Source organism: Mus musculus, chromosome 5 (assembly GCF_000001635.26).
Source record: "Mus musculus strain C57BL/6J chromosome 5, GRCm38.p6 C57BL/6J".
In the NCBI taxonomy this organism is placed as follows: domain Eukaryota; kingdom Metazoa; phylum Chordata; class Mammalia; order Rodentia; family Muridae; genus Mus; species Mus musculus.
This window is the reverse complement of record NC_000071.6, coordinates 65,388,150-65,411,463: the sequence shown is the minus strand read 5'-3', so window position 1 is coordinate 65,411,463 and position 23,314 is coordinate 65,388,150. Positions and strand designations below refer to the sequence as shown.

General features: G+C 44.6%; 2 protein-coding genes across 4 annotated transcripts; one reads left to right on the top strand and one right to left on the bottom strand.

Moving 5' to 3' along the window:
* Positions 1 to 1,040: 1,040 nt before the first annotated feature.
* On the bottom strand, positions 1,041 to 19,967 carry Lias (lipoic acid synthetase). 3 transcript variants are annotated; one of them, NM_024471.5, is made up of 11 exons: positions 19,791 to 19,967; positions 19,075 to 19,244; positions 17,430 to 17,523; positions 16,019 to 16,099; positions 13,705 to 13,861; positions 13,576 to 13,633; positions 11,489 to 11,617; positions 8,708 to 8,853; positions 7,226 to 7,296; positions 6,023 to 6,134; positions 1,041 to 2,729 (listed from the first exon to the last, which is right to left on the bottom strand). In NM_024471.5, exons 1-11 carry the CDS (start codon positions 19,833 to 19,835, stop codon positions 2,671 to 2,673), a joined length of 1,122 nt encoding a protein of 373 aa, NP_077791.1. In that variant the 5' UTR covers positions 19,836 to 19,967; the 3' UTR covers positions 1,041 to 2,670. The 3 variants fall into 3 exon arrangements, with proteins under 3 accessions (NP_077791.1, NP_001297541.1, XP_030110773.1); NM_001310612.1 differs by having other exon boundaries at positions 19,075 to 19,129; XM_030254913.1 differs by lacking the exons at positions 13,576 to 13,633; positions 13,705 to 13,861; positions 17,430 to 17,523 and having other exon boundaries at positions 1,097 to 2,729; positions 19,791 to 19,957.
* A 65-nt stretch (positions 19,968 to 20,032) lies between these two features.
* Rpl9 (ribosomal protein L9) lies at positions 20,033 to 23,100 on the top strand. The gene is made up of 8 exons (NM_011292.2): positions 20,033 to 20,088; positions 20,472 to 20,518; positions 20,610 to 20,725; positions 20,981 to 21,076; positions 21,854 to 21,986; positions 22,313 to 22,393; positions 22,785 to 22,902; positions 23,023 to 23,100. Exons 2-7 carry the CDS (start codon positions 20,473 to 20,475, stop codon positions 22,889 to 22,891), a joined length of 579 nt encoding a protein of 192 aa, NP_035422.1. The 5' UTR covers positions 20,033 to 20,088; position 20,472; the 3' UTR covers positions 22,892 to 22,902; positions 23,023 to 23,100.
* Positions 23,101 to 23,314: the final 214 nt, after the last annotated feature.

The following is a 23,314-nucleotide window of genomic DNA, read 5'->3' as shown; positions in this document are numbered from 1 at the left end:
AGTTACTCTACACACAAAAAAACTTTTTTTAGATGTAAAAGAAAATGGTTTTTGAAATGAAAAGAGACAGTGCTAAGAGCCAAGTACAAGGTTTAGTCCTTGCTACACAAGCCTGCATTTGATCCCTGAAGCCCATGCAAAGGTGGAAGAAGAGACCCGATTCCGTGGCGATGTCCTCTGACCTCCACTGCACTCTATGGTATGTGCTCCTCTGGACACACATCCTAGAGATACAAGTGAAGTGACAGACTTGGAGATGGTAGCAGGAGGGTCAGGAGTTTAAGGATAGCCTTGACTACATAACGAGACAAGCCTGGGCTATGAGATCCTGTTTCAAACAAACAAACAAATAAACAAATGGGGCTAGAGAGATGCCCCAGTGGTTAAGTGCACTTGCTGCTGTTCTTCCTAAGGCTCCCCCTACACACACACGAACACAGATATATACTTAGTAATAAATCAATATGCTGGTCCTAGTGGTACAGGCGTAAATGTCAGTGTTGGGTGTCCAAGATGAGAGGATCCAAAGTACAAGGCTTGCCGCAACTCGAGAGAAGGAGTTGAAGACTGATGGTTTCTAATGGCTTCCTTGAACCACTAAGTCATCTCTGACACGCACTTGCTGTTTGGCGGTGTAAATGCCCACGATTAATAGAACCTGTTTGAAGAGATGTTCTTCCTTGCTGCTGAGAACACTCTAATATCAGAAGTAGAATGTTATTAAGAGTCCACTGGCACAGAGAGGCAGAGTGATATGGACAGCCATGACCTGAGAAAGTTCTTTCTAAAATAATAAAACTCAATTTATCTTCTGACTCAGAATCCTGTCTTTGTTTACTCTGCGTCTTACAAAGGAAACTTTATGTGGCTATATTGTAAAGTAGGTAGTGTGGATAACGGATTCCATGTAAATCATAAATCAGTACTTAGGATAAAGGTTAGGGAGCCAGGGATGCGGCTTGCTTGGACCAGTGCTTCTGCCCTACACGGGCACCCACACACAAGTAATTATGTAAGATAACACACATACAAATAATTTTAAAAAGTAGATCTTATTTTAAAATTTAGCAACAACAAAAAGAGGCAGGAGGCAGAGTGGAGTGGCTTTCTCCCTGTAATGTGAGGCAGAGCAGGCAGATGCCAGGAGTTCCAGGACAGCCCTGACTACAGAACTGAGTTCTGTGATAACCTTTGCTACACTGTGAGACCCTGTCTCATAGCCCACACAACAGACAGGAAAATAAAGGCTGGGTTTGGTCTGGAGTTCAGGAGGAACATGAGGAACAGAAGATTGCTTGAGGCAGGTAAGGAAGGTGACTTTGGGTGACTTTGCTGCACAGTCTAGACTGGCCTGGAATACTGTGATCTTCTCCATTGCCTCCAAGTACTGGTGTGAGAGTGTACTCCTTGCCAGCTAGTGTTGCAGGCCTGTGATCACAGCACTTAGGGACAGAGCCAGGACATCAGGGGTCATCCTCTACCACACAGCCAGTCTGAGTAGCCTGGGCTGCATGAGACCCTGTCTCAACAAACAACAAAAAGTCCACATCCAGTTTGGAAGGACAGATAATAAAGGGCTTTGACCCAGGCTGGCCTTCAACTCACTGCAATCTTCCACACAACTGCTGAGGTTCAAAGTGTGTACCATCATGTCTTATCCTGTGCACACAGGTATGTTCTTTTTGTAAGGAACCCACTATAATTAAGAGTAGCAAGAGGTACCAGTAGGGGCTGTGTAATTCAATAAAACAAGAGTAGGAAGGAGCCAGCAGTGGCCCAGAGGCTTTACGACATTTGTGGACAGCAGAGTGCATGGGTATGTAATGACTACAAGAGGAAGTGTCCATAAGGACCACAAAGGCTCGACCCTAGCGGGAGGGTAAGGGTCACAATACCCTGGGTATCACACACTTACAACTCATGAACAGTAGCAAAATCACGGTAATGAAGTAGCAACAAAGCTAATTTGATGGCTGGGGTCACCATACTTTAGGAACCGTATTAAAGGGCCTCAGCGTGAGAAAGGCTGAGAGCCACTGCTCTAGAGCATGGGTCACACAAAGGCCACACCCTTAAAGAAGACCGCCTCCCCTCCTCAGCTACTGACATTATTGGGAGCTCGTGAGCCTTCCCAACTCCACACTGGGGCTGACTTACAAAGATTATTATGTGTCACGGAGTCCATATGTGTGTGTGCGCATGTGTTCCTCTAACACACTAACACACACACACACACACACATACACACACGCAAATAAAAATAAATCTTTTTAAGAAAAGAAATTTCACATGGGTTACTGTAATTTATAAGATCTTCTAAATGTTCATAGACTTGAATTACAATGGCAACAGCAAGCCGTTCCAAGCTGTTCTGTGATCAAGTCATCACTGACAAGGATGAGGACAAAGGCCAGCAAGAAGTCCATGAATTATCACTAAATGTGTGTCGTTTACAGGGTTATAGGCTTCTTTTCTTTCTTCTTTTCTCTTTTTCTTTTCCTTTTTTTTTTCCTGGGTGGAATTACAGGTATACACCATTCCGCTTCGATCAGCCATCAGACCCTTCAGAACGGTGCTGCCTTGCACTCACAGGAATCCTGACAGGGTGACACCATCCTCACACCAACTGGAAGCAAAATCGCAACACTCCTGTGATCTTGAAGGGCTTGGCTACACTTTAGAAGCTTTTGTTTTTCTTCTAGCCACTAGATTTTTCAGGAAAAATTCACCTATTTAGGAAAAATAAAAATGCATGAATATCACCCTAAAGCCAGCCACAAGCTGCTGTTTCAGAATCCCGCCCTCACACAGAACACAGGCACTTCCCTCATCTCAGATTTCAAAGGCTGTAGTACTTCTATCTATGTCTAAGTACTCCTTATCTTTGGCATTTCCCCAGTGATTTTGGTTTAATTTCTTGTTTTTTGAGATTGTAATGTATTACCACATCTCCCCTGCCCTTTCTCGCTCTGTAACAGCACAGGCCTGCTCAGGGACCATAGGGATTGTTTCATCTCTACACTCTCAGCTATTATTCCTTCCAGTACCCAAATGTTCTGCAAGACGGCCCACTGAGCCCGTGGGTCTGGTTCTGCGTGCTTGCCTCACTGTGGTGAAGGCTGACTATTCCTCTTCACTGACATGAGAGCAGTTCCACCATCTTTAGCCTGGAGCTGATGCTTAGAAAGCGGCCCTCCCTGCAGCGGAGCGCTCATCTGATGGAATCTCTTACTCCCTCGCCCTCCAGGGAAACAAGCTCTGCTTCCCTGATGAGCTTTTGTTGCCTGTGCTGGAGCCTGAGCTCCTGTGCTGAGGCGTACACGCCCTTCCAGCCCATTAGGCTCCATTCAGTGCAGCTTCAGATGAGCGCAGGCTTCCCGCAGCAGAGTGGCCCCACAGGCTTCATTTCATGAGGAGTTGGATCAGCTCCTCTGTCACCTTACAAATACAATCAGAGCGCCACCATCATCCGATATGATTACCGAAGATCCTGAGCATCTAGTCTGTACTGCTCAGTCCTTCGCCTAAATCTGGTGGACACAGAACAAAGGTCACCAGACTGGAGCCCACCATCTGGGCCCCAATGCTCTTTACACCAACATTCTCTCTCTTAGTAGTGACTTTAAAAGCACTAAAAGATCATAATTCATTTCCTTATAAATGTTGGAAATTTCCTTTTAAATATCACGTTATGCCGTACATGCCTGTCCACACCTTTAATCCCAGACCTTGGAGGTAGGCACAGGCAGGCACAAGCAGGCAGATCTCTGTGAGTTTGAGGCCAGTCTGACCTAAATGATGAGTTCCAGGTCAGCAAAGACTATACAGTGAGACTGTGTCTCTAAACAAATAAACAAAGAAATTAAAAACCACCCACCACAAAAAAGAAAAGACAAAAAACAAAATAAATACTACTCTAGGTACCCATTTCTAGAAGCTAATACTGGTTCTAGCCTATGTATGTATGTATGTATGTATGTATGTATGTATGTGTATGTATGTATGTATGTATATGTATGCATGTATATATATATGCATGTATTTTATGTATATATTATATGTATGTATGTATTGTATGTATTCCAACCTGCCAGCCATTCTGCTTAACTCTTACTTCTAATTCACAGCCTGTTAGTCAATGCTGAACCAAATTCTTGTAATTTTTATTAATTTTCAGAATCTTAGGGCTGGCAAGATGGCTCAGTGGGTAAGAGCACTGATTGCTCTCCCGAAGGTCCTGAATTCAAATCCCAGCAACCACATAGTGGCTCACAACCACCTGTAATGAGATCTAATGCCTTCTTCTGGCACGTCTGAAGACAGCTACAGTGTACTTATGTATAGTAATAAATAAATCTTTGGGCCAGAGTGAGCAGAGACTGAGAGAGTGGAGACCGGAGTGAGCAGGGTTGACCAGATCAAGCAGAGGTCCTAAAAATTCAATTCCCAACAACCACATGAAGGCTCACAACCATCTGTTCAGCTACAGTGTACTCACATACATAAAATAAATAAATAAATAAATAAATCTTTTTTAAAAAAAAGAATCTCAGACATGAATACATATTTTGATCATATTCTTCTCTACTCTGCCCCCTAACTCCTCCCATACACTCCAACTTCATGCTTTCTTTTATTACTATTTAAGAAATAGCATAGAGTTCAAATTATTGGCTTTTATAACTAGGATAAACTGTTCGTGAGAATATCTTAAATTTATTTTCTTATCGTGTTTTTGGGTTTTTTTTTGGTTTTTGTTTGTTTTTCTTTAAAACAAGAGTCTCCTGGAGCCCACGCTGGCCTTGAGGACGACCTGACCTCCCCCTCCCACCTGCTAGGACACTCGAGCACAACCGCCATGCCCTGCTCTCAGATTCCCTCCCTGACAGGCACACTGAGTATCATGAACAACAAAAAAGGTTCTTTTTTTTTTTTTTTTTTTTATTCTAACTTGTATCTGTGATTCAGATCTCAGTGCACACAGAAATCCCTTAGATGACCATTAATAAATTAACATATTTTGTACATATCCTAAACACCTAGTTTACCAATCCCAATGGATGACCCTAGTTAACGAACGGGAGGAACAGCTTCCTCTTCATCCTCCCAAATGCTGGCCCCGCAGCCTGACTACCCGGCTTCTTTCCTACTCTCTTCCTGTGCTGCTGAGAACTGAACCTGGCGCCTAAAGCATGCTTGGATGAGCTCTATCACTGAAGTACATTCCTAGCTCCAAATGAGTTTTTAACCCCTTGGAAAATGTCTATACTTTCAAAATGAGCTCAGTCAGCTTACCAAAGCAAGAGCTACATATCAAAAGTAAAAAATAGGGGCTGCAGAGATGGCTCAGTGGTTAAGAGCACTGACTGATCTTCCAGAGGTCCTGAGTTCAAATCCCAGCAACCACATGGTGGCTCACAACCATCTGTAACGGGATCTGATGCCTTCTTCTGGTCTGAAGACAGTGACAATGTACTTACTTACATGAGATAAGTAAATAAGTCTTAAAAAAAAGTAAAAAATAAGTTAGTAAAACCACTAGAAAGTTGTTTAGGGATAAAATGATTTCAGTTTTCCCTTTTATGTCTAGGGGATCAACAAGGAGATTAACTGTGCAAGAAGCAATGCTTTTGATGCACATGGAGATGCAGCAGGCACCACTGTCAAATGAAAACTGTATCACATGGGCTATGCTCTGTTTCTGGGAGATCCGCTACTGAAAGTCACACATGGAATAACCAACTACGCGAATGGTGTGTGTTCTTGTCATATGGCTGAGATATCGAGAACAGCGAGGATGTGTATGAGAAACAAATGAAGCTAAAGAGAAGCCTTTTAGTATGACCCTGTGGAGCAAAGCTATGAGAGACCTTCTAGGAAAGGAAGACCTCTTTTTAATCCCCCTGGTAAGAGACAACCACAGCCATTGTAACTTGCTTTAGAGCGTTGGCTGGAGCTTTGGGATGGGCACGGCTGTGGGAGTTAATGGACTGAACAGAGCCACCCCCTGCAGTCAGCTTACCTGCTTTATATGAAGATCGCACCAAAGGACCACTTGCCGTATAGAGAAATCCAAGTTCATTCCCTACTTTTTCCCAGTATTTGAACTTCTCAGGAGTAACATATTCTTCAACCTTGATGTAAATAATCACTTTAGACCAGACTCCAGAATTCTTAGTGATTTTGATTCTATATAAGTCTATACCCATGTAGTACCCAGACCCCCACCTTTGTTGGATTATGTGTTGGGTTCTATTAGAGCATAACCACAGAGGAATTAGAGAGGAAGGAGAACACTTTTACTACATTAGCTTTTCCAAAGGGTAAAGAAAACAAGAATATAGAGCATTTATATTTGTTCTTCATTTATTAACAGTAGAAGCCAGAACTGGTTGTGCCTATAAGAGTCTGTATGTGTGTGCACATATGCATGTGTGTGCATGCACACTTTTGTCGGTGCTCACGCACATGTGTACAGGCCAGAGACAACCTTGGAAGCCGCTCCTCGGGTACTCCTCACCTTCTTTTGCTACAAGGCCCCCCAGTGGCTTGGGACTCTAAGTAGATCAGGCTGGCCGGCAAGTGAGCCCCAGGAATCTACCTGTTTTCGTCTCCCCTGTGCTGGGAGTATAAGCATACTCCACCATTCCTGACTTAAGGGGGAAAAAGTGTGTTCTGGGACCTGACCTCAGTCTGCAAGCACGTTAATGTCACTCCAAGACCTCGTATAAGTTGCCTGAGGAGAGACCAACTCAGCTTGTATGTTATGTTTAGCACTAATCCTGGCATATTTTACTTTTCTTTGTTTGGCAGTATAGGGGTTGACCCTGGGCCTCACACATGCTAGGCTCTACCACGGAACCACAGCCCGAGCTCACTACAGCACACGATACTACTCCACACAATAGTCTCCAGTAAATAAACGCTCCATCATAGAAACAGAAAACTGCCTTCCTTCTCTTAAGTCAGCTTTGTCTCTCAGGCAACTGTAACCAAGTCACAGGACCACCAAATGCAGGAAGTACTATCTCCCACCTCTCAACTCTCGGACAGTTTGTGTAACAGTAAGTACCAGCGTTGCTGCTCTATGCAGCAATAAGACGGAAACTTCTACAAACACACAGACATTATCCTACAAAGCTAATGGTTTCTAATTTCTACCTGTGGACAATAAAGACTTACTTCAAATTACTAAGAAAATATTTGGCAACTCAGACATTTGTACCTTAAGGTGGCGCTTCGTTGGCTGCATGTACTGCCCTAGAGTTAAACAGTCCACGTCGGCCGCACGGAGAGCTGAAAGGGGAAAAAGCAAAGCTTCCACTTAGCAGGCGTTCAGTTACAATTACAGGTGTACTGTAAGGGGGACTTGCATGCTGTGGGTTGTCACAGTTATAGGCAATACAAGATGGGAGAAACCCATTCATTCAAAAACATCGAGCCATGGATTCCAATGAGAATTGGAAACACAGCAATGATTACCACAGGAGTGTGAAACTGGGAGACAGGGAAAATATAAGGCTGGACCTGGTGGCGCAAGAGGTTCAGAGGGGGGAAAAAAAAAACAGATAAGTGCATTTAATGGTATCAAATAAAAGCTAAAATAGGAGGAGAGGATTTGGAGCAGGAAGTCTGTTAGGCATAAAAGGCGAAGGGAGAGGACTCTTGAGAAGCCACGGCCAAGCCTGACAATCCTTTACTGTCTCTCTTAATCCCCATACTTAAGCCTTCATTCAAATATTTTTTTCTTTTTCTTTTTCTTTTCTTTTTTATTGATGGCTGGAGAGACAGCCATGGTTGCTAGGAACTGAACTCTTATTTTCTTGGCTGTGAGCCTAGCCTTTTTTCCAGGGGGTGGGGGATTCTTTTTGTTTATTTGTTTTGGTTTTTCGAGACAGGGTTACTCTGTGTAGCCCTGGCTGTCCTGGAACTCACTTTGTAGACCAGGCTGGCCTCGAACTCAGAAATCCGCCTGCCTCTGCCTCTCGAGTGCTGGGATTAAAGGTGTGCGCCACCACGCCCGGCGTGAGCCTAGCCTTAACAGCTGAGCCATCTCATGAGCCCTAAAGTGTTTTCTTAACAACTCCAACTCTACCTGAATGGAAAGAAAAGGCAAAGGAACTACGGTTCTGGGGCAAAAGCATTTATCTGAGCCAAACATGCTGTACTAGGACTTTCCTCGGTGAGCAGGATGTGTTCTCAGAGTGTGGCTTAGCCTCTGGCATACCAGAGTCCTTCTCTGTTGGTTGTACTTGGTAGGCAAGTGCCTACCTCTAAGCTATAGCCATGGCTTCAGCATCTTCCTTACCCACCAATGCCTGGTACCTAACTGCCTCTCAAACCATCTGGAGGCAGAAAGAGAAGAGCGGATGAAATCCTGTTTTCACTGAACAGGTGAAGATGAAGAGGGCTAAATGCACACATTCCATGACCTAGGAAGGCTCCCTTCCCGCACATATTGCCGTTTGTGCCCATGTCCTTTCTGGTTCTGAACATGGAGGCAAGGGTGCTCCCACCGCCTGCACCTGCAGCAGGTGGACATGCAGGCAGCGGTGCTCCTACTGGCCTGCACCTGCAGCAGGTGCTCTGTTCTCAGGGCCATCGGCACTGATGACCATGGAGGAGGCATAAGCTAACAGTCTCTTTAGAATGGAGCTCCTGCTACCACTCAGGGAAATGGGGAGGGTTTTGTTTTCAGCTTCTTTACCTTTCAGTGTGGCATAGACTTGCTCGTCTGTCTCACCAAGGCCCAGCATTATCGATGTTTTGGAAACAACATCAGGCTGGACCTCCTTGGCATGTCTCAGTACACGAAGAGACTGGTCAAAATTGGCCCGGGGATCACGAACTTTCCTGGAAAACAGGGTGGCTCTCAGTGACAAAACAAGTTCAACCAACTGCACTGTTGTGCAAGCAGCTGGAAGCTCAGAAAGCACATTCTAGAAGAAGCTGCTTAGCCTTTCACAGGGTGCCTCAGACCATCAGAAACGCCAGTGTTTACATGACTATTCATAACAGTAGCAAAACCACACTGTGTGACAGCCACAAAGACTATAGTATAGCCAGTGGTCCCCACAACACGAGGGACTGTATTAAAGGGTCTCAGCATTAGGGAGGTTGAGAGCCACTGCTCTAGAGTATACGGTTCACTGAGCATATGTGTTAGTGGTACATCTGTGCACAAAGTTTATTAACATGGAAAAGAAAACCGCTCTTCCCCGGGCTTCCTGGGTCTGTCAACTCTTTAGGCCTCCCAAGTCTTGAGACAGCGAAAACCAGACTAGAAATCACTTGGTTGCCGGGCGTGGTGGCGCACGCCTTTAATCCCAGCACTTGGGAGGCAGAGACAGGAGAATGTCTGAGTTCCAGGCCAGCCTGGTCTACAAAGTGAGTTCCAGGACAGCCAGGGCTATACAGAGAAACCCTGTCTCGAAAAGAAAAAAAAAAATCACTTGGTTTATACATTGAGAAATTAGAATTCTGAAACTCAAAATTATAATGACCTCTAGCAAGAAAAGAAACCTGGCAGAAGACAAGACAAACCTCCAAGGAGGGAACATCCACTTTGAAACTTTTATGAGCATGTCTTTCCTGCAGGTTGGCCTGCCCTCTACTGGCAAGTAATAGCACTGCAGGCTCAGAGGAAAAGCATTCTGGGATTTTCACTGGCTGGATAAGGTTTCTAAGTGAAACCAGGGAGACTGGCACCCACTGCTGGCGATATGGCCACAGGGTTGGAACAGGCTGGGTGCTACCCTTCAACAGTGGCCAAAGCACTATGGCTTAAATGAGAAGAAAGGCAACGGGCTGGCAGAAACTCAGGTAAGATCAGCACTTGGCTGAATTCTAATGCAGCCTTGTGTGCTGGATTTTTGTTTGTTTGTTTTAATTTAAATAAAAGGCAGAGGTTTGAAGAGATGGGTCAGTAGTTCAGAAAACTGGCTGCTATTCCAGAGGATTCAGGTTCAAGTTCCAGTACCACAAGGGGCTAACAACTAGTCCCAGGGGACTGACATCATCCTCTGGCCTCTGGCTTCCAGAGGCTCTGCATGTGCACAATACACAGGCAACACACCCATATACAAGGAAAAAGCCAACAACCAATAAGCTGTCTTTGACTTGTACATAGATGTCTGTGTCCTTGCACACATGCACACATTCACACATACAAATGCAAGTTAAAACACAGCAATTTAAAAATGTTATAAAACTGACAGTATAGAAAACTGATACTTTCTGAGACAGTAATGCTATCCATGTTGTTGGCCTTGAACTTGCAACCCTCTCCCCTCAACCTCATGACTTGTACATGGGTGTACATGTGTGCTGGGCTAGGATGGCAGCGGGGTGCACTTAGCAAGATACCGTGTGTGTGTGTGTGTGTGTGTGTGTGTGTGTGTGTGTGTGTGTGTGTATGCGCGCGTGCATGTGTGCAAACACTCACAATGGTACCTGTGGACACCAAGGACAGCTTTGCTGAAATTAGTTCTCTTCCACCACGTGGGCTCCAGGGATTGAACTCATGTCATCTGGCTCACCAACACACAGCTCACCCACTGAGTCCTTTAGTCAGCCCAGAATCATTTCTGACAAAATATTTCTCCTCTGGATTAACGCTGTGCTCTGGAATGCTTACAATCCAGGAGTAATGTGCTTGGTACCATTCACTGTAACTTCTTGTAGATTTGAGACACAGAACAGTGAAGAGTAGCTAATTAAATCACAGCCAAATCCACAATAAAGTTAAAGGAAAATATTAATCTGTCTGCAGCTAAAATACTCTTAATTTTTCTGAAATCTGAATATACTCTTTATGTAGAATAACAGTTCTTCATAATTCCTAACAACTAAGATTAATAGGAAGACTAGAGCATACTAGTGTTTTGTGTGCATGTATGTGGGGGGGGTGATTGTTTTGGGGTTTGTTTTGAGACAGGCATGTATGTAGCTGTCTGGCCTTGAATTGTAGGATAGGCTGGCCTTAAACTCAAGAAACCCACCTGCTTCTGCCTCCTGTGTGCTGGGATTAAAGGCGTACAGTATCACTCTGGGCTTTTTTTTAAAGAAAAGGTATATATAGCCCAGGCTGGTTCCCAAACTTTTGATCTCCTGCCTCAGTCTTCTAAGCTCTGGGATAATAGGGCAGTGTCACCGACAGCTACCCTGTCTACTTTTTAGAAGATTTAACACAGTGATTTTTCTGTTATATCATTTTCCATTTCATAAGTATTCTGTGGGGGAAAAACACAATTCAATGCACGTGCAGTGATGCTGCCTTCAGAGATGCCCGGAACTCTGCACAAGCACGTGTGCTCTTAGTTCCTGAGCAATCTCTCTAGCCCTTGGCCACTCACTCTTGGCAGCATTCCTGATTTTCTACTAATTTGTGAAGCAAGAACTGAATGAAAGGAGCAGAAGAAGCGGGGACAGGAAGGAGCAGCTGTGAGGTGGGAGGTCACAGCACTGGGACCCACTGACGGGCAGTCACCTCTGTAACTCGGGGACAGTCTCCACATTGTGTGCATACACATCTAATCCAGACAGAGCCACCTTCTCCACTGCTCTCAGATCACCTCGGAAGTCTGGGGTGAGGCATTCCACGAGGATTTTTGGATTCCTAGGAGGAAAGGTAAGCATTAAACTGAGGACAAGAGCTGGCAGGTCTGTCACCCACACAGACCGTCACCATTGGCTGCAGTACTTCCGCAACCCTTGGACCTTGTAAGGAAGGCTCGGACACAGAAAGGCCCTAGGTGAGCCACTCCATGAAAACCCTCAGAAGAGTGCAGTGTATGCACACCATGACCAGGATGTCTACCTGCAGACACAACAGTAGAAACTGACCTTTAATCCCAATTGGAGCAGATGATTAAAAAACAAAATCACTTAAAGGAACCAAAATATAAAACATAATTACTATCCTTATTATTTTCCTGTTTGGAAAGCAGATTGGGATGTCTCTTCTGTGGTCACAATGCCACCTTCTTCAACTTTGCTCTCCTCAGTAATTCATCAGACACCGTCCCCCTCACCGCCCCTAGGCAAACCTCACCACGCTCTCAGCTTTAAAAGCTGTTTCTGAGTTTGCTGAATCATGAGTTTTATTTTTTGTTTTTTCAATGAATTACCAACCAAACATTAATCTTCTGGTTTCCATGGTGGCTGTGTTTATCCAGTGAAGCTCTGTACTATGAACTAGGTCACGGAGCTGTTTGCAAACCCAAAGGCAGCGTGCAGCTGCTCCCTGAGAATATAGGAAAGACTACACGTCTCCTTGGGAACGGAAGATGCTCAAAGATCACAGTGTGTGACTCTGAAACTGACTTTTTCAAAATCCCACATGACATGCATTAGTGGCTTGTGAAAGAAATTTTATGAACTGAAAAATACAAAATATATTTTTGAACCGTAACAAAACAAACAAACAAACAAAACCCCTGGGGTATAAGTGGAAAACTATGTGTTATCTCACTAGACCCTACACTAGCACCAGGTTCCAGAAACGATTTAGCTCCTTTTGTCTTTAGAGCCAGAGTCTCACTGTGTAGCCCTGGCTGGCCTGGAGTTTGCTATGTAGACCAGGCTGGCCTTAAACTCAAGAGATCTTCCTGTCTCTGCTCTTGAACTCTGGGATTAAAGGCATGTGCCACCAATCTATTAAACTTTGTTCCTTTTTAATGTTTTTTAAATGAATGGGATTTAAAAAAATTTTTTTAACGTAGACTGTGAATAAAATTGGCAGGTAAGAGAGATAAAGATGAAAACTGTCCAGACACGTATTTTACAATGATGGTGTTTATCTCATATGACTTTAGGCTTTTTATTCTTCTAGAGATATATTTATTTCCACTTTCTGTGTGTTTTACCTGCACGTGTGTGTCTATGCATTCAGTGTATGCCCAGTGCCCACAGGGGCCAGAAGTGGGTGCTGGATCCCCTGTGCAGTTAGGATGGCTGTCGGAACCGGGAAGTGAAGCCAGGCCTTCTGTAATAGCAGTACATGGTTTCTTTGTCTTTATTTCCCAGACAGAGTTTCTCTGCATAGCCCTGCCTGTCTTGAACTCTATAGACCAGGCTGGCCTTGAATTTAGAGATCTACCTGCCTCTGCCTCCTGAGTGCTGGGGTTAAAGGCGTGCGCCACCACCGCCCAGCTCAGCACTGCATGTTCTTAAACGCTTAGTTTTCTGTGTGCGTGGAGGGAGGGGGTAAGCATCAAACCTAGGGTCTTGAACAGGCAAGTATTCTACCACAAAGCTGTATCCTCAACTAACCACTCTTAAGTAGTAACTTACTAAAACTCAGGGCTGGGTGGGATGTGGAGGTGCATCTTTAATCTCAGAATTTGGGAGACAGAAGGTAGGTGTTTCTCTGTGAGTTCATAGGCCATGTAGTGAGTTTCAGGACAGCCAGGGTTACATAGACTCTGTCTCCAAAAAAGAAGACAGAGGAAAAAAAGGAAAGGGAAAGAAGGAGGGAGGGAGGGAGGGAGGGAGAGGGAGGGAGGGAGAGGGAGAGAGAGAGAGAGAGAGAGAGAGAGCGCTCAAGATTTACATCAACAAATGTGAGACAAGTACCTTTCCTTCAAGCATGACACGGTCTTGGCGATGTGCTCAGCTCCCCCGTCGGCCACATCTAGAAGGAAAAGAAGCTACTGTTCAAGCCGTGCCACAACTTAGCTAAAGCCACAGTGACACACTACTAACCATCTCGATCCACCGACGTCAGGACAACATAATCCAGACCCCACTCTGCAATTGCTTTGGCCGTATTGTCGGGCTCATTGGCATCCAATGGAGGGGGATTTCTTGCGGTCTTAACGGAACAAAATCTGCAACCTCTTGTGCATGTGTCCCCCATCAACTAGAATAGAGATGTCACAATTTGTATCAAGTAGGCAGATGACCCCCAAGAATACAATGCCAAAAATATATGGCAAAGAATGTAATCAGACTGGTTCTGTGTATAAGAAATCCAAAGGGCTGGAGAGATGGCTCAGAGGTTAAGGGCACTGGTTTCTCTTCCAGAGGTCCTGAGTTCAATTCTCAGCAACCACATGGTGGCTCACAACCATCTATAATGAGATCCAATGCCCTCTTCTGGTTTGTCTGAAGACAGAGATAGTGTACTCATATACATAAAAATAAATAAATAAATAAATCTTTTTAAAAAAAGGAAATCCAAAACATTCATGATTAAATGATATTAAATGATATCTGGTTAAGAAATACAGATGTGGCCGGGCTTGGTGGCGCATGCCTTTAATCCCAACACTTGGGAGGCAGAGGCAGGTGGATCTCTGAGTTCGAGGCCAGCCTGGTCTACAGAGTGAGTTCCAGGACAGCCAGGGCTACACAGAGAAACCCTGCCTCGAAAAACCAAAACCCAAACAATAAACAAACAAACAAAAAGAAATACAGATGTGGAAAAAGAAAGGATACACTCAAGTAAGTGTTAAGAGGACTGGAGGGGGTGGGACCAAGAGGGAACAGATAATTTTATAATTTAAGGGGTCAGCAAGATGGCTAGTGGGGAAAAGCACTTGCCAAGCAAATGACCTGAGTTTGATTCCCAGACCCCATGTAAAGGCAGGAAGAACAGACTCCACCAAGCTGTTCTCTGACCTCCACACATCTCCACATGTACACAAGCATCATCATCGCCATCATCATCATCAACAACAACAGAATTTCAACTTAAAGTCAAGTGTGTTGATGCATGCCTGTAATCCTAGCACCTGAGAAGTTGAGGCAAGAAGATCGTGAGTTCAAGGTCAGCCTGGGTACCACAGTGCGACTCAGTCTCAGAATTTAAATGGGAGATAGCTTAGTGTTTAAGAGTTCTTTCAGAAGACCCACGTTCAGCTCCCAGCACCCACGCCAGGTAAGCCTATACATGCACCTGCACTTACACAAAATTAAGAATAATTCAGCTGGGTGGTGGTGGCGCACACCTTTAATCCTAGCACTTGGTAGGCAGAAGCAGGCAGATCTCTGAATATAAGGCTAGCCTGGTCTACAGAGTGAGTTCCAGGCCACCCAGGGCTAGTAAAGAAATCCTGTTTCAAACAAAGTAGAAATAAAATGAAATAATGGGATCGCAAGGTAGAGTTTGTGGAGAGGCCAAAGTTCTAGCCTCTAACCAGAGGTATCAGTCGTCTGCTGTTATTGTTTCTTTACAAGTTACTCATAGTTTGTAAAGATTCCTCACAACTCTAATCAACAAGAAATGATTTTTAAAAGTTTTGTTTTGGTTTTTTTGGTGTTTTTTTTTTTTTGTTTTGTTTTTTGTTTTTTTGAGACAGGGTTCCTCCGTGTAGCCCTGACTATCCTGAAACTCACTCTGTAGACCAAGCTAGCCTCAAGCTCAAGAAATCCGCCTGCCTCTGCCTCCCGAGTACTGGGATTAAGGGTGTGTGCCACCACTACCCAGCTGAGAATATACTTGTTTTTAAATGACATTTTTATTTATTTTATGGGTACGGGTATGTATGTGTGTGAGCACGCCAGGACATCAGAGAATGGCATATGGGAGACAGTTTTCTCCTTCACCGGTGGGTCCTGTGGGTGACTCGGGTGACCGGGCTTGATGGCACGTGACTTTACCCATCGAGCCATCTGGCCGAGCCTGAAAATATATTCAACTGAAAGATGAACATGCAGATCTGCATGGAGTTACGAGGGAAGTACCACTTGTTAAACAGATGAGACAGAAAAAAAAATACACAAAGCAAATAAGTACGAAAAATATTTCCAAACGTTAATGCAAACATATACCCTAAGGCGCCAAAGAGTTCGACATCAGATACTAATATGTGGAAGAACCAATAACAGATTAATTCAGAGAGAGTGAAGTCACAACGAGTGTCAAGACGGCCAGGTTCTCTCTTTGTGAATTTATAAACATTTCATAAATGTGGTAAGAGTCTCACTGGATGTTCACAGTACACGTTCGTAGGAGGAGGGCATCGACATCTCTGTACCATGCCTGAACTAAGCGGTAGAGACCAGGTTGCCTTACCATGATCGTGGCTGTGGCTGTGGCATATTCCCCACCTCCCCAACACTCTCCAATGTTGGGGCACCGGGCTTCCTCACACACCTGTGAAAGGGGGAAACGATACATCAGGTTGAAAGGACCCATCTACCAATAATGAAGTACTAGGTATTTTAAATGTTCTTGTTTTTTCTTCTTAAGATTACTTTTATTAGGGCTGGATAGATGGCTCAGTGGTTAAGAGCACCGACTGCTCTTCTGAAGGTCCTGAGTTCAAATCCCAGCAACCACATGGTGGCTCAATGAGGTCTAATACCCTCTTCTGGAGTGTCTGAAGACAGCTACAGTGTACTCACATATAATAAATAAATAAATCCTTAAAAAAAAGATTACTTTTATTAGCTGGGTGGTGGTGGTGCATGATTTTAGTGCCAACACTTGGGAGGCAGAAGCAGGCAGATATGTAGGAGGCCAACCTGATCTACATAGTGAGTTCCAGGACAACCAGGGCTATGCAAAGAAACTCTGCCTTGAAAAACAAAAACAAAAACAAAAAAACAAAAAAAGACAGAGAGAGAAAGAAAAAGATTATTTTTATTCTAATTTTCTGTGTATAGGTTTCTTGACTGTGTGTATATCTATGAACCACATGCATGCCTTGTGTCAAAACAGGAGAGAATGCTAGATCCCCTGAAACTAGAGTTGGTTTCACTCTATAACTAGAGATGGCTATGAGCTACCGCATGCGCGCTGGGAATCAAACCTAGCGTCTCTGGAAGAGCAGCCCTGTGCTTTTTTTTTTTTTTTTAAAGATTTGTTTATTATTATATTTAAGTACACTGTAGCTGTCTCCCGATGCACCAGAAGAGGGCGTCATATCTCATTACGGATGGTTATGAGGCACCATGTGGTTGCTGGGATTTGAACTCAGGACTTGTCAGTGCTCTTAACCACTGAGCCATCTCTCCAGCCCCAGCCATGTGCTCTTAACCACTGCCATTATCCACTGCCTATGTCTCCAAAGAGTGCAAAAGAAATGTAACCACTGTTTTTCTTGTAGGAAAATTCGACTTGGTTTTACACACACTAGGACACCACTGGGATACACTCCCGGCCCCTACACGTCTATGTACGCTTTTATTACTGTTGATAACACTTCACTTTTCATCCTCATCTGCTTTCCTTGCTAAACTTTATATTCTCATCAATCATTTCTTTTTGGTCTCATCTGGCACCACCCATTTTAAAATCCAAGCACCCAGGAAGTTAGGGCAGGAGAATCACAAGATTGAGGACAAACAGACCTATACAGTTTGTCCCAGACCAGCCTATGCTACCTCATGAGACTATATTTAAAAAAAAAAAATCCTTTACAAATATAGAGAAACAGTATAGGCATTGGGTAAAACGAAGAGGAAATACACTGGCCACTTACTGTGTGGAGACTTAAATTCCGCAATGTATTTTTCAGTTTATTGTAGTTTTTACCCATGGGTATCTTTGTCTTTAGCCATGGAGGTAGTCTTAGCCTAGGGAAAGCCAGAGAGAGCGGTCCATTACCAACCAGTGGAAAGCACGCACCTTGCTCTAGCAGTTTCCCAGCATAGCCTTTTCTGTGTTTCTGAACTAACTCAACTCCATCATAGTGATTAGAACAAAGACGCAAATTCAGGTCTGCTTAAGATGCTTTAGGAAACCCTGATACCGGAGTCTAAGGGGTGTGATGCTTATACCGACCCTCAAACGTACATTGCTATCCTGTTCTAACTAAAGGACGGATTCGGGTTTGAGCATACTCTTCCCTATGAATGCTACAAATTACTATAGTAAACTCAGGGCAAGCAAGGAACCCAACTGCACACCATTTATCCTGCATTCTAAATTCTAGTCATTAATAAAGGCAGACCGTTTGCTGGTTTCAGTGGTTCACATCTGTGATGCTGTAGGAGGAACAGGAGTTCAAGGTCAAATCTAACTACACAGTGATTTCAAGGCTAGCCCAGACTATATAGATGAAACCCTGATTTAAAAGAAACCAAGAAATGAAAACAACAACAACAACAACAACAAAAAAGACAGGCCTACCCTTTGGAAAGCAAGCTATATCTTTGATTTTCCTTGACTATCCACTTCTGATCTAGAAGCTGTTTGATAAGCATTTTTGAAGACTACGCTGTACACCAGTCTTCTGTTATTATTTGTTTACTGTGTTGCTAGGAATCTGGCATCCAGAGCCTTCTGCCTGCCAGGCAACCTTACGTCATTAAAAAACAATTAAGATAAAGGAATCATAGGCTACATGCAAACAAGTTTGAGCCGGATGTGGAGGTGCACACCTTTAATCCCAGCACCTGGGAGGCAGAGGCAGGCGGATCTCAGTTCTGAGTTTGAGGCCAGTCTGGCCTACATAGAGAGTTCCAGGTTAGCCAAGAACAAATAGTGAGTCCCCATCTCAAACAAACAAACAAAAGAGTAAGTTAGATGATCAATACCCATTAACAATTAAAACTATATGAAGGCATAAATCAATAAAGTAAGCCAGGTGGTGGTTGTGCACACTTTTAATTGCAGCACTCAGGAGGAAGAGGAAAATGGATCTCTGAGTTTGAGGCCAGCTTGGTCTACAGAGAGAAGTCTAGGGCAGTTAGGGCTACATAGGGAAACCATCTCCAAAAACCCAAATAAATAAAATAACTATCAAGAGAAAAACCTATACTTTCTCAATTAGATGCTAGATATAAAATGGGATATGGCAGCATAAAATGGTCATTTTGGAAAGGATGAAGAAATGGCCAAAGGGTACAGAAAAACCTACAAGGCTTGATTAAAAAAGAAAAAAAAAAAAAAAAAAAAAAAAAAAAAAGCACAATGCCAGGCAGTGCATCTTTAATCCCAGCACTTGGGAGGCAGAGGCAGGTGGATTTCTGAGTTCGAGGCCAGCCTGGTCTACAGAGTGAGTTCCAGGACAGCCAGGGCTACACAGAGAAACCCTGTCTCAAAAAATCAAAACCAAAACAAACAAACAAACAAACAAAACCAAACAATGCACAAAGTCAAAGTGGAATCTAATGTTCAATTACCTTTCTCCTTTCTGGCGCTTTAAGTTTCCTTTATATTCATCCCATGTACTCTTGTCTGCAAGATCACCAGATACAAAATCTTGAAGGTCTGGTCCATTATGCAAAAATTCCTTTTTCTTATCTGGCAAAGAACTTAATGCTCTAACCGTGAACGCATATCTTCCAAATATCTACAAAAAGGGTTCAGTACAACATTCACTCAGTAGACTCTGAAATAATTTAGTTTTAACCCATTATAATACCAAAGCTAAAGAAATTGATTCAGAAATTATGTAAAACGATTTAAGAGCTCAAACTACGTAGATCAGAACCTGAAAAAGACTCAAGGTGAAAGAACCGTAAGTCACGGCGGCTCAAACACGTAATGCAGCTCTCAGAGGAGGCAGAGTGAGGAGTCGTCTTTGGTCTAAGAATTTAGTTTCAGGCCAGCCTAGATTACAGAGACCCTGATGCACGCTCAGCCATGACAAATGGGGGAAAAAAGTGGGACGCAGATCAAAGTTAACCGCTAAATATAGGTTAGAAAACCTTAGTGGGTGACTTAACATGCCACGTTTTCATGTCTTCTATTCCTAAAACAGGTACTAAAATATGTTGTCAACAAGTTTGCAATAATTAAGATATGCCACAGCTGTCGGGGCTTTTAAAAAAAGGATATCTGGAACAATTTCCCTAGTTTTGAACTTAGGATAAGCAATGGCGTTCCCGCCGCTCACCCGGGACCCCAGGCTGCGAGCTGTATCCCAGCAGCGTAGAGCCATCCCCCTCTTTTAGGTCTCAGGAGTGTCAAGGGATCGAGGGAACAGCACCCCCGGCACCGGACGCGTCCAACAACTCGTCGCTTGAGTCATGACGCGATACGTCGTCGCCGACCGGCGCGACTCGACTAGCTCGGCAATCGAGTAGTTCCGCCTTAAAGCCGTCGCTCGGGTCGTGACGCGACACGCAGGGCCCTGACGGATTACAAGAACGTGATGACGAAAGACGTTCTCTCTTTGCCCCATCTACTGCGAGGTGAGGAGCTTAGGGACCGGGTGCCCCGGGAATCTGAACCCATCCTCTGTTTGGGGACCCCGGCGGCATGGAGCCGATGCCCCAAGGCTTTGTCCCGACTGTCCCCCAGCACGACGTGCGTCCTTGGGACTTGGTGGCGCGAGCTGGAAGTGGCGTTCGGGCTTTCAGGCCCATCTCGGTCGTAGCCCTTCCGCCATGGCGCACCGAGCCGGGCTTCCTTACTCTTCTCCGGGGCCCCCGGTCCAGTCCTTGTCCCGGACACACCTGGGTCCTTGTTGCCGGCTTTCGTAGCTGGCGATTCCCGTTGGGAGCGGAACGCTGCCGGGTCTCGGGTGTAGAGCGTCCCCCGCCCCAGCCGTCTCACCCGGGTGTCTGTGTTTCAGGATGAAGACCATTCTCAGCAATCAGACTGTGGACATTCCAGAGAATGGTGAGTAGATGGCTCCCCGCCGGCCGCTGACGGCTTTCCTGCATGCTCTAAACCCCGGCCTATGGTCTCACCAGTTCACTTTCTCGTTTAGTCGAAATCACTCTGAAGGGGCGCACAGTCATTGTGAAGGGCCCCAGGGGGACTCTGCGGAGGGACTTCAATCACATCAACGTGGAGCTGAGTCTTCTTGGGAAGAAGAAGAAAAGGGTAAGAACTTGTGTCTTCCGATGCTTCGGGTGCTTGCTTGTAACAAAACCCGGTAACCGATGTTAATCCCCCACCCCATGCGTGGCCGAGTGGGTTACTCGGACTCAGTTCTTTTATGAGTGAACTTGGGTGTGTGTGTGTCGTCCCTCTGGTGTCCTGTGCGTGTGACATACGGTGCATTTGTACATGGCTTTGCGTGCTAGTACTCGCCAGCTAAAAGTGCTGTGTTTTAATTCTAAAGTTGTTGTGTTTCAGCTCCGGGTTGACAAATGGTGGGGTAACAGAAAGGAACTGGCCACCGTCAGGACCATCTGCAGTCATGTTCAGAACATGATCAAGGGTGTCACGCTGGTAAGTCAGCCCTCCACTCTGCCCTTTAACCCTTTGGAAGAGGTTCCTTGGGTGTGTATAAATGTCTAGGGCCAGGATGGACTGTACTTCTACAAAGGAGGCACTTTCAGATATTGGGGGTGGGTTAGCACAGATCAGACCCAGGAATTTGCTGGGCAGGCTCCTTTACTTCTGTTTCAGGGGTTTTGTTTGTTGGTAGATACATATAGTGGAGATTGCTGGCTGGTATGTTTGGGACTCAATGGATAGAAAAGACAGCCAGAGTTATACTCTGTCTCAAAAAAACAAACAAAAAGATCTGACTTGTGCATCTCTGAAGTTACTGTTCTAGATCCTTTCTCCCAAAACAGTTAATGCTGAAGAGGTGTTGTTTTATAAACACAAGCTGTACTTTGTATACCTATTGGATCGTGTTACCCTGTTGCTCCTGGGGAGGACTGGGCCTTTTGTTTAGTCTGGAGTCACTTATTATCTGGTGGTGTCTGTAGTAACTCCACAGATGCCTAATGCCAAAAATGAGGATCTTATGCCCTCAAAGGATGAGATAGTAAAAGAAAGCTTCCTCCTGGAGCTTTGGGAAGATGTTGCAACTTGCATATGGTGGGTAGAGTGCGTGTGTTAAATTTCCACGACATGACAAAAGCACCTTAGGGCATTTAGAGCTGACTCTAAATTCAGCCTGGGGAAACTGAAGAAGAGGAATCTCAAAATCTAGGCCAGCTGAACCGAAAACTTTGAGTTTGTTCAGGATGGCTCACAGTTGCTTGTTTGATGCAGGGCTTCCGATACAAGATGCGGTCTGTGTACGCTCACTTCCCCATCAACGTCGTCATCCAGGAGAATGGCTCTTTGGTTGAAATCCGAAATTTCTTGGGTGAAAAATACATCCGCAGGGTTCGGATGAGGACAGGTGTGTGTGGGCCTTGAGGGATGATGGGAACTTGCTACAGTTCTTTGTCCTTGGGTCTGGATGGAGCCTTGGTGTTCGGGTGTGGTGAAGACTGTTGGGTGGTCCTGAGCTTGAGGTTTTCCTGAAGAGGGAGTATGCTGAAATAGTTGTAGGATGCATCAGCCTTTTGTGGGATCTGGGAGTCACATTTGTCATCTGAGATGACAGGAGGTTCAATTCCAACCCTAAAGTCTTAGAGAACTTGATTGGTTGCTTGGGGTTTTAAATGGAGTTGTATTGGTGAGATGTCTCTCCTGTTAACGCTGTTGAATACACACCTCTTTCAGGTGTGGCTTGTTCTGTCTCTCAAGCCCAGAAGGATGAGTTAATCCTTGAAGGAAATGACATTGAACTTGTTTCAAATTCAGGTGTGTATATTTGTCATAACAGACAGTAACATTTTATCTGAGCCTTGAGGTTGAATGTGTGTCTGATTTCTGTTTCCAAACTTCTGAGAAACAGGAAGAAATCCATTGTGGATCTGTTGTGTAGGTATTTGTATGCTGTGCTTTGTATCATGAGTACAAAATGGTTGTGTGTGCTCTGCTCGTAGATGTTCAAATTGGGTGGCACATGGCTGGCTTGGTTGGGAAAGTATTATTCGTTTTTATGTCTATATTGGGGTGTGTATGCCACTGCTCAGATGAGATCCAAGGACAGTGAAGGAGCCCCTCCTGTGTAGGCTTGAGGGATTGAGTTCTAGTTAGTTGGGCTTGTATGAGATGAATTTGGCTATGTACTTTTTTGTGTCCTGTGTAGCTGCCCTGATTCAGCAAGCCACAACAGTTAAAAACAAGGATATCAGGAAGTTTTTGGACGGCATCTATGTGTCTGAGAAGGGAACTGTGCAGCAGGCTGACGAGTGAGGAGGCCTCAGGTGGGTGCCCATGTCTGCAGCTGACTGCTTCGGATGAGCACAGTGTGATTAAAAAGGATTAAAAGAACTTTCTGAGCAGGAATATTGGCAGAAGATTTTACATGTGTGTTTGTTTTACAGTTCCTGGCCCCAGAAACGAGATCCTGACCACATGAACAATTTGGGCTCTTTTGGGAGAATAAAAGACTTATATATTGATTTGTGTGTCCTTGTCTTTTCTGATTACTTAATGGGTCAGCGATACTCAAGCAACAACGTTACTTGGGGTTTTTTTCCCCCGTGGAAACAATTGGCTTAAAATAGCAATGACAGGCAACTTTCCTAGTGGATGTTGAGTGAGTGTGTCACTTTGGGTAGGTCCTAGAGGTGCTTGACTTTGACCTAGGCATGATACTGACTGTTGGGTGGGCAG

Bases quoted from the DNA above. Each gene is read 5' to 3' on its own strand.
- Lias (NM_024471.5), bottom strand. From the start codon at position 19,835: ATGGCTCTACGCTGCTGGGATACAGCTCGCAGCCTGGGGTCCCGG. The intron at 16,100-17,429 runs GTAAGTGGCCAG...CCCCTTTCACAG, and splicing joins GGAATTTAAGTCTCCACACA to GTGTGTGAGGAAGCCCGGTG. The intron at 13,634-13,704 runs GTTAGTAGTGTG...TTTTCCTTCTAG, and splicing joins GACGTCGGTGGATCGAGATG to ATGTGGCCGACGGGGGAGCT.
- Rpl9 (NM_011292.2), top strand. From the start codon at position 20,473: ATGAAGACCATTCTCAGCAATCAGACTGTGGACATTCCAGAGAATG. The intron at 20,726-20,980 runs GTAAGAACTTGT...GTTGTGTTTCAG, and splicing joins TTGGGAAGAAGAAGAAAAGG to CTCCGGGTTGACAAATGGTG. The intron at 21,077-21,853 runs GTAAGTCAGCCC...TGTTTGATGCAG, and splicing joins TGATCAAGGGTGTCACGCTG to GGCTTCCGATACAAGATGCG.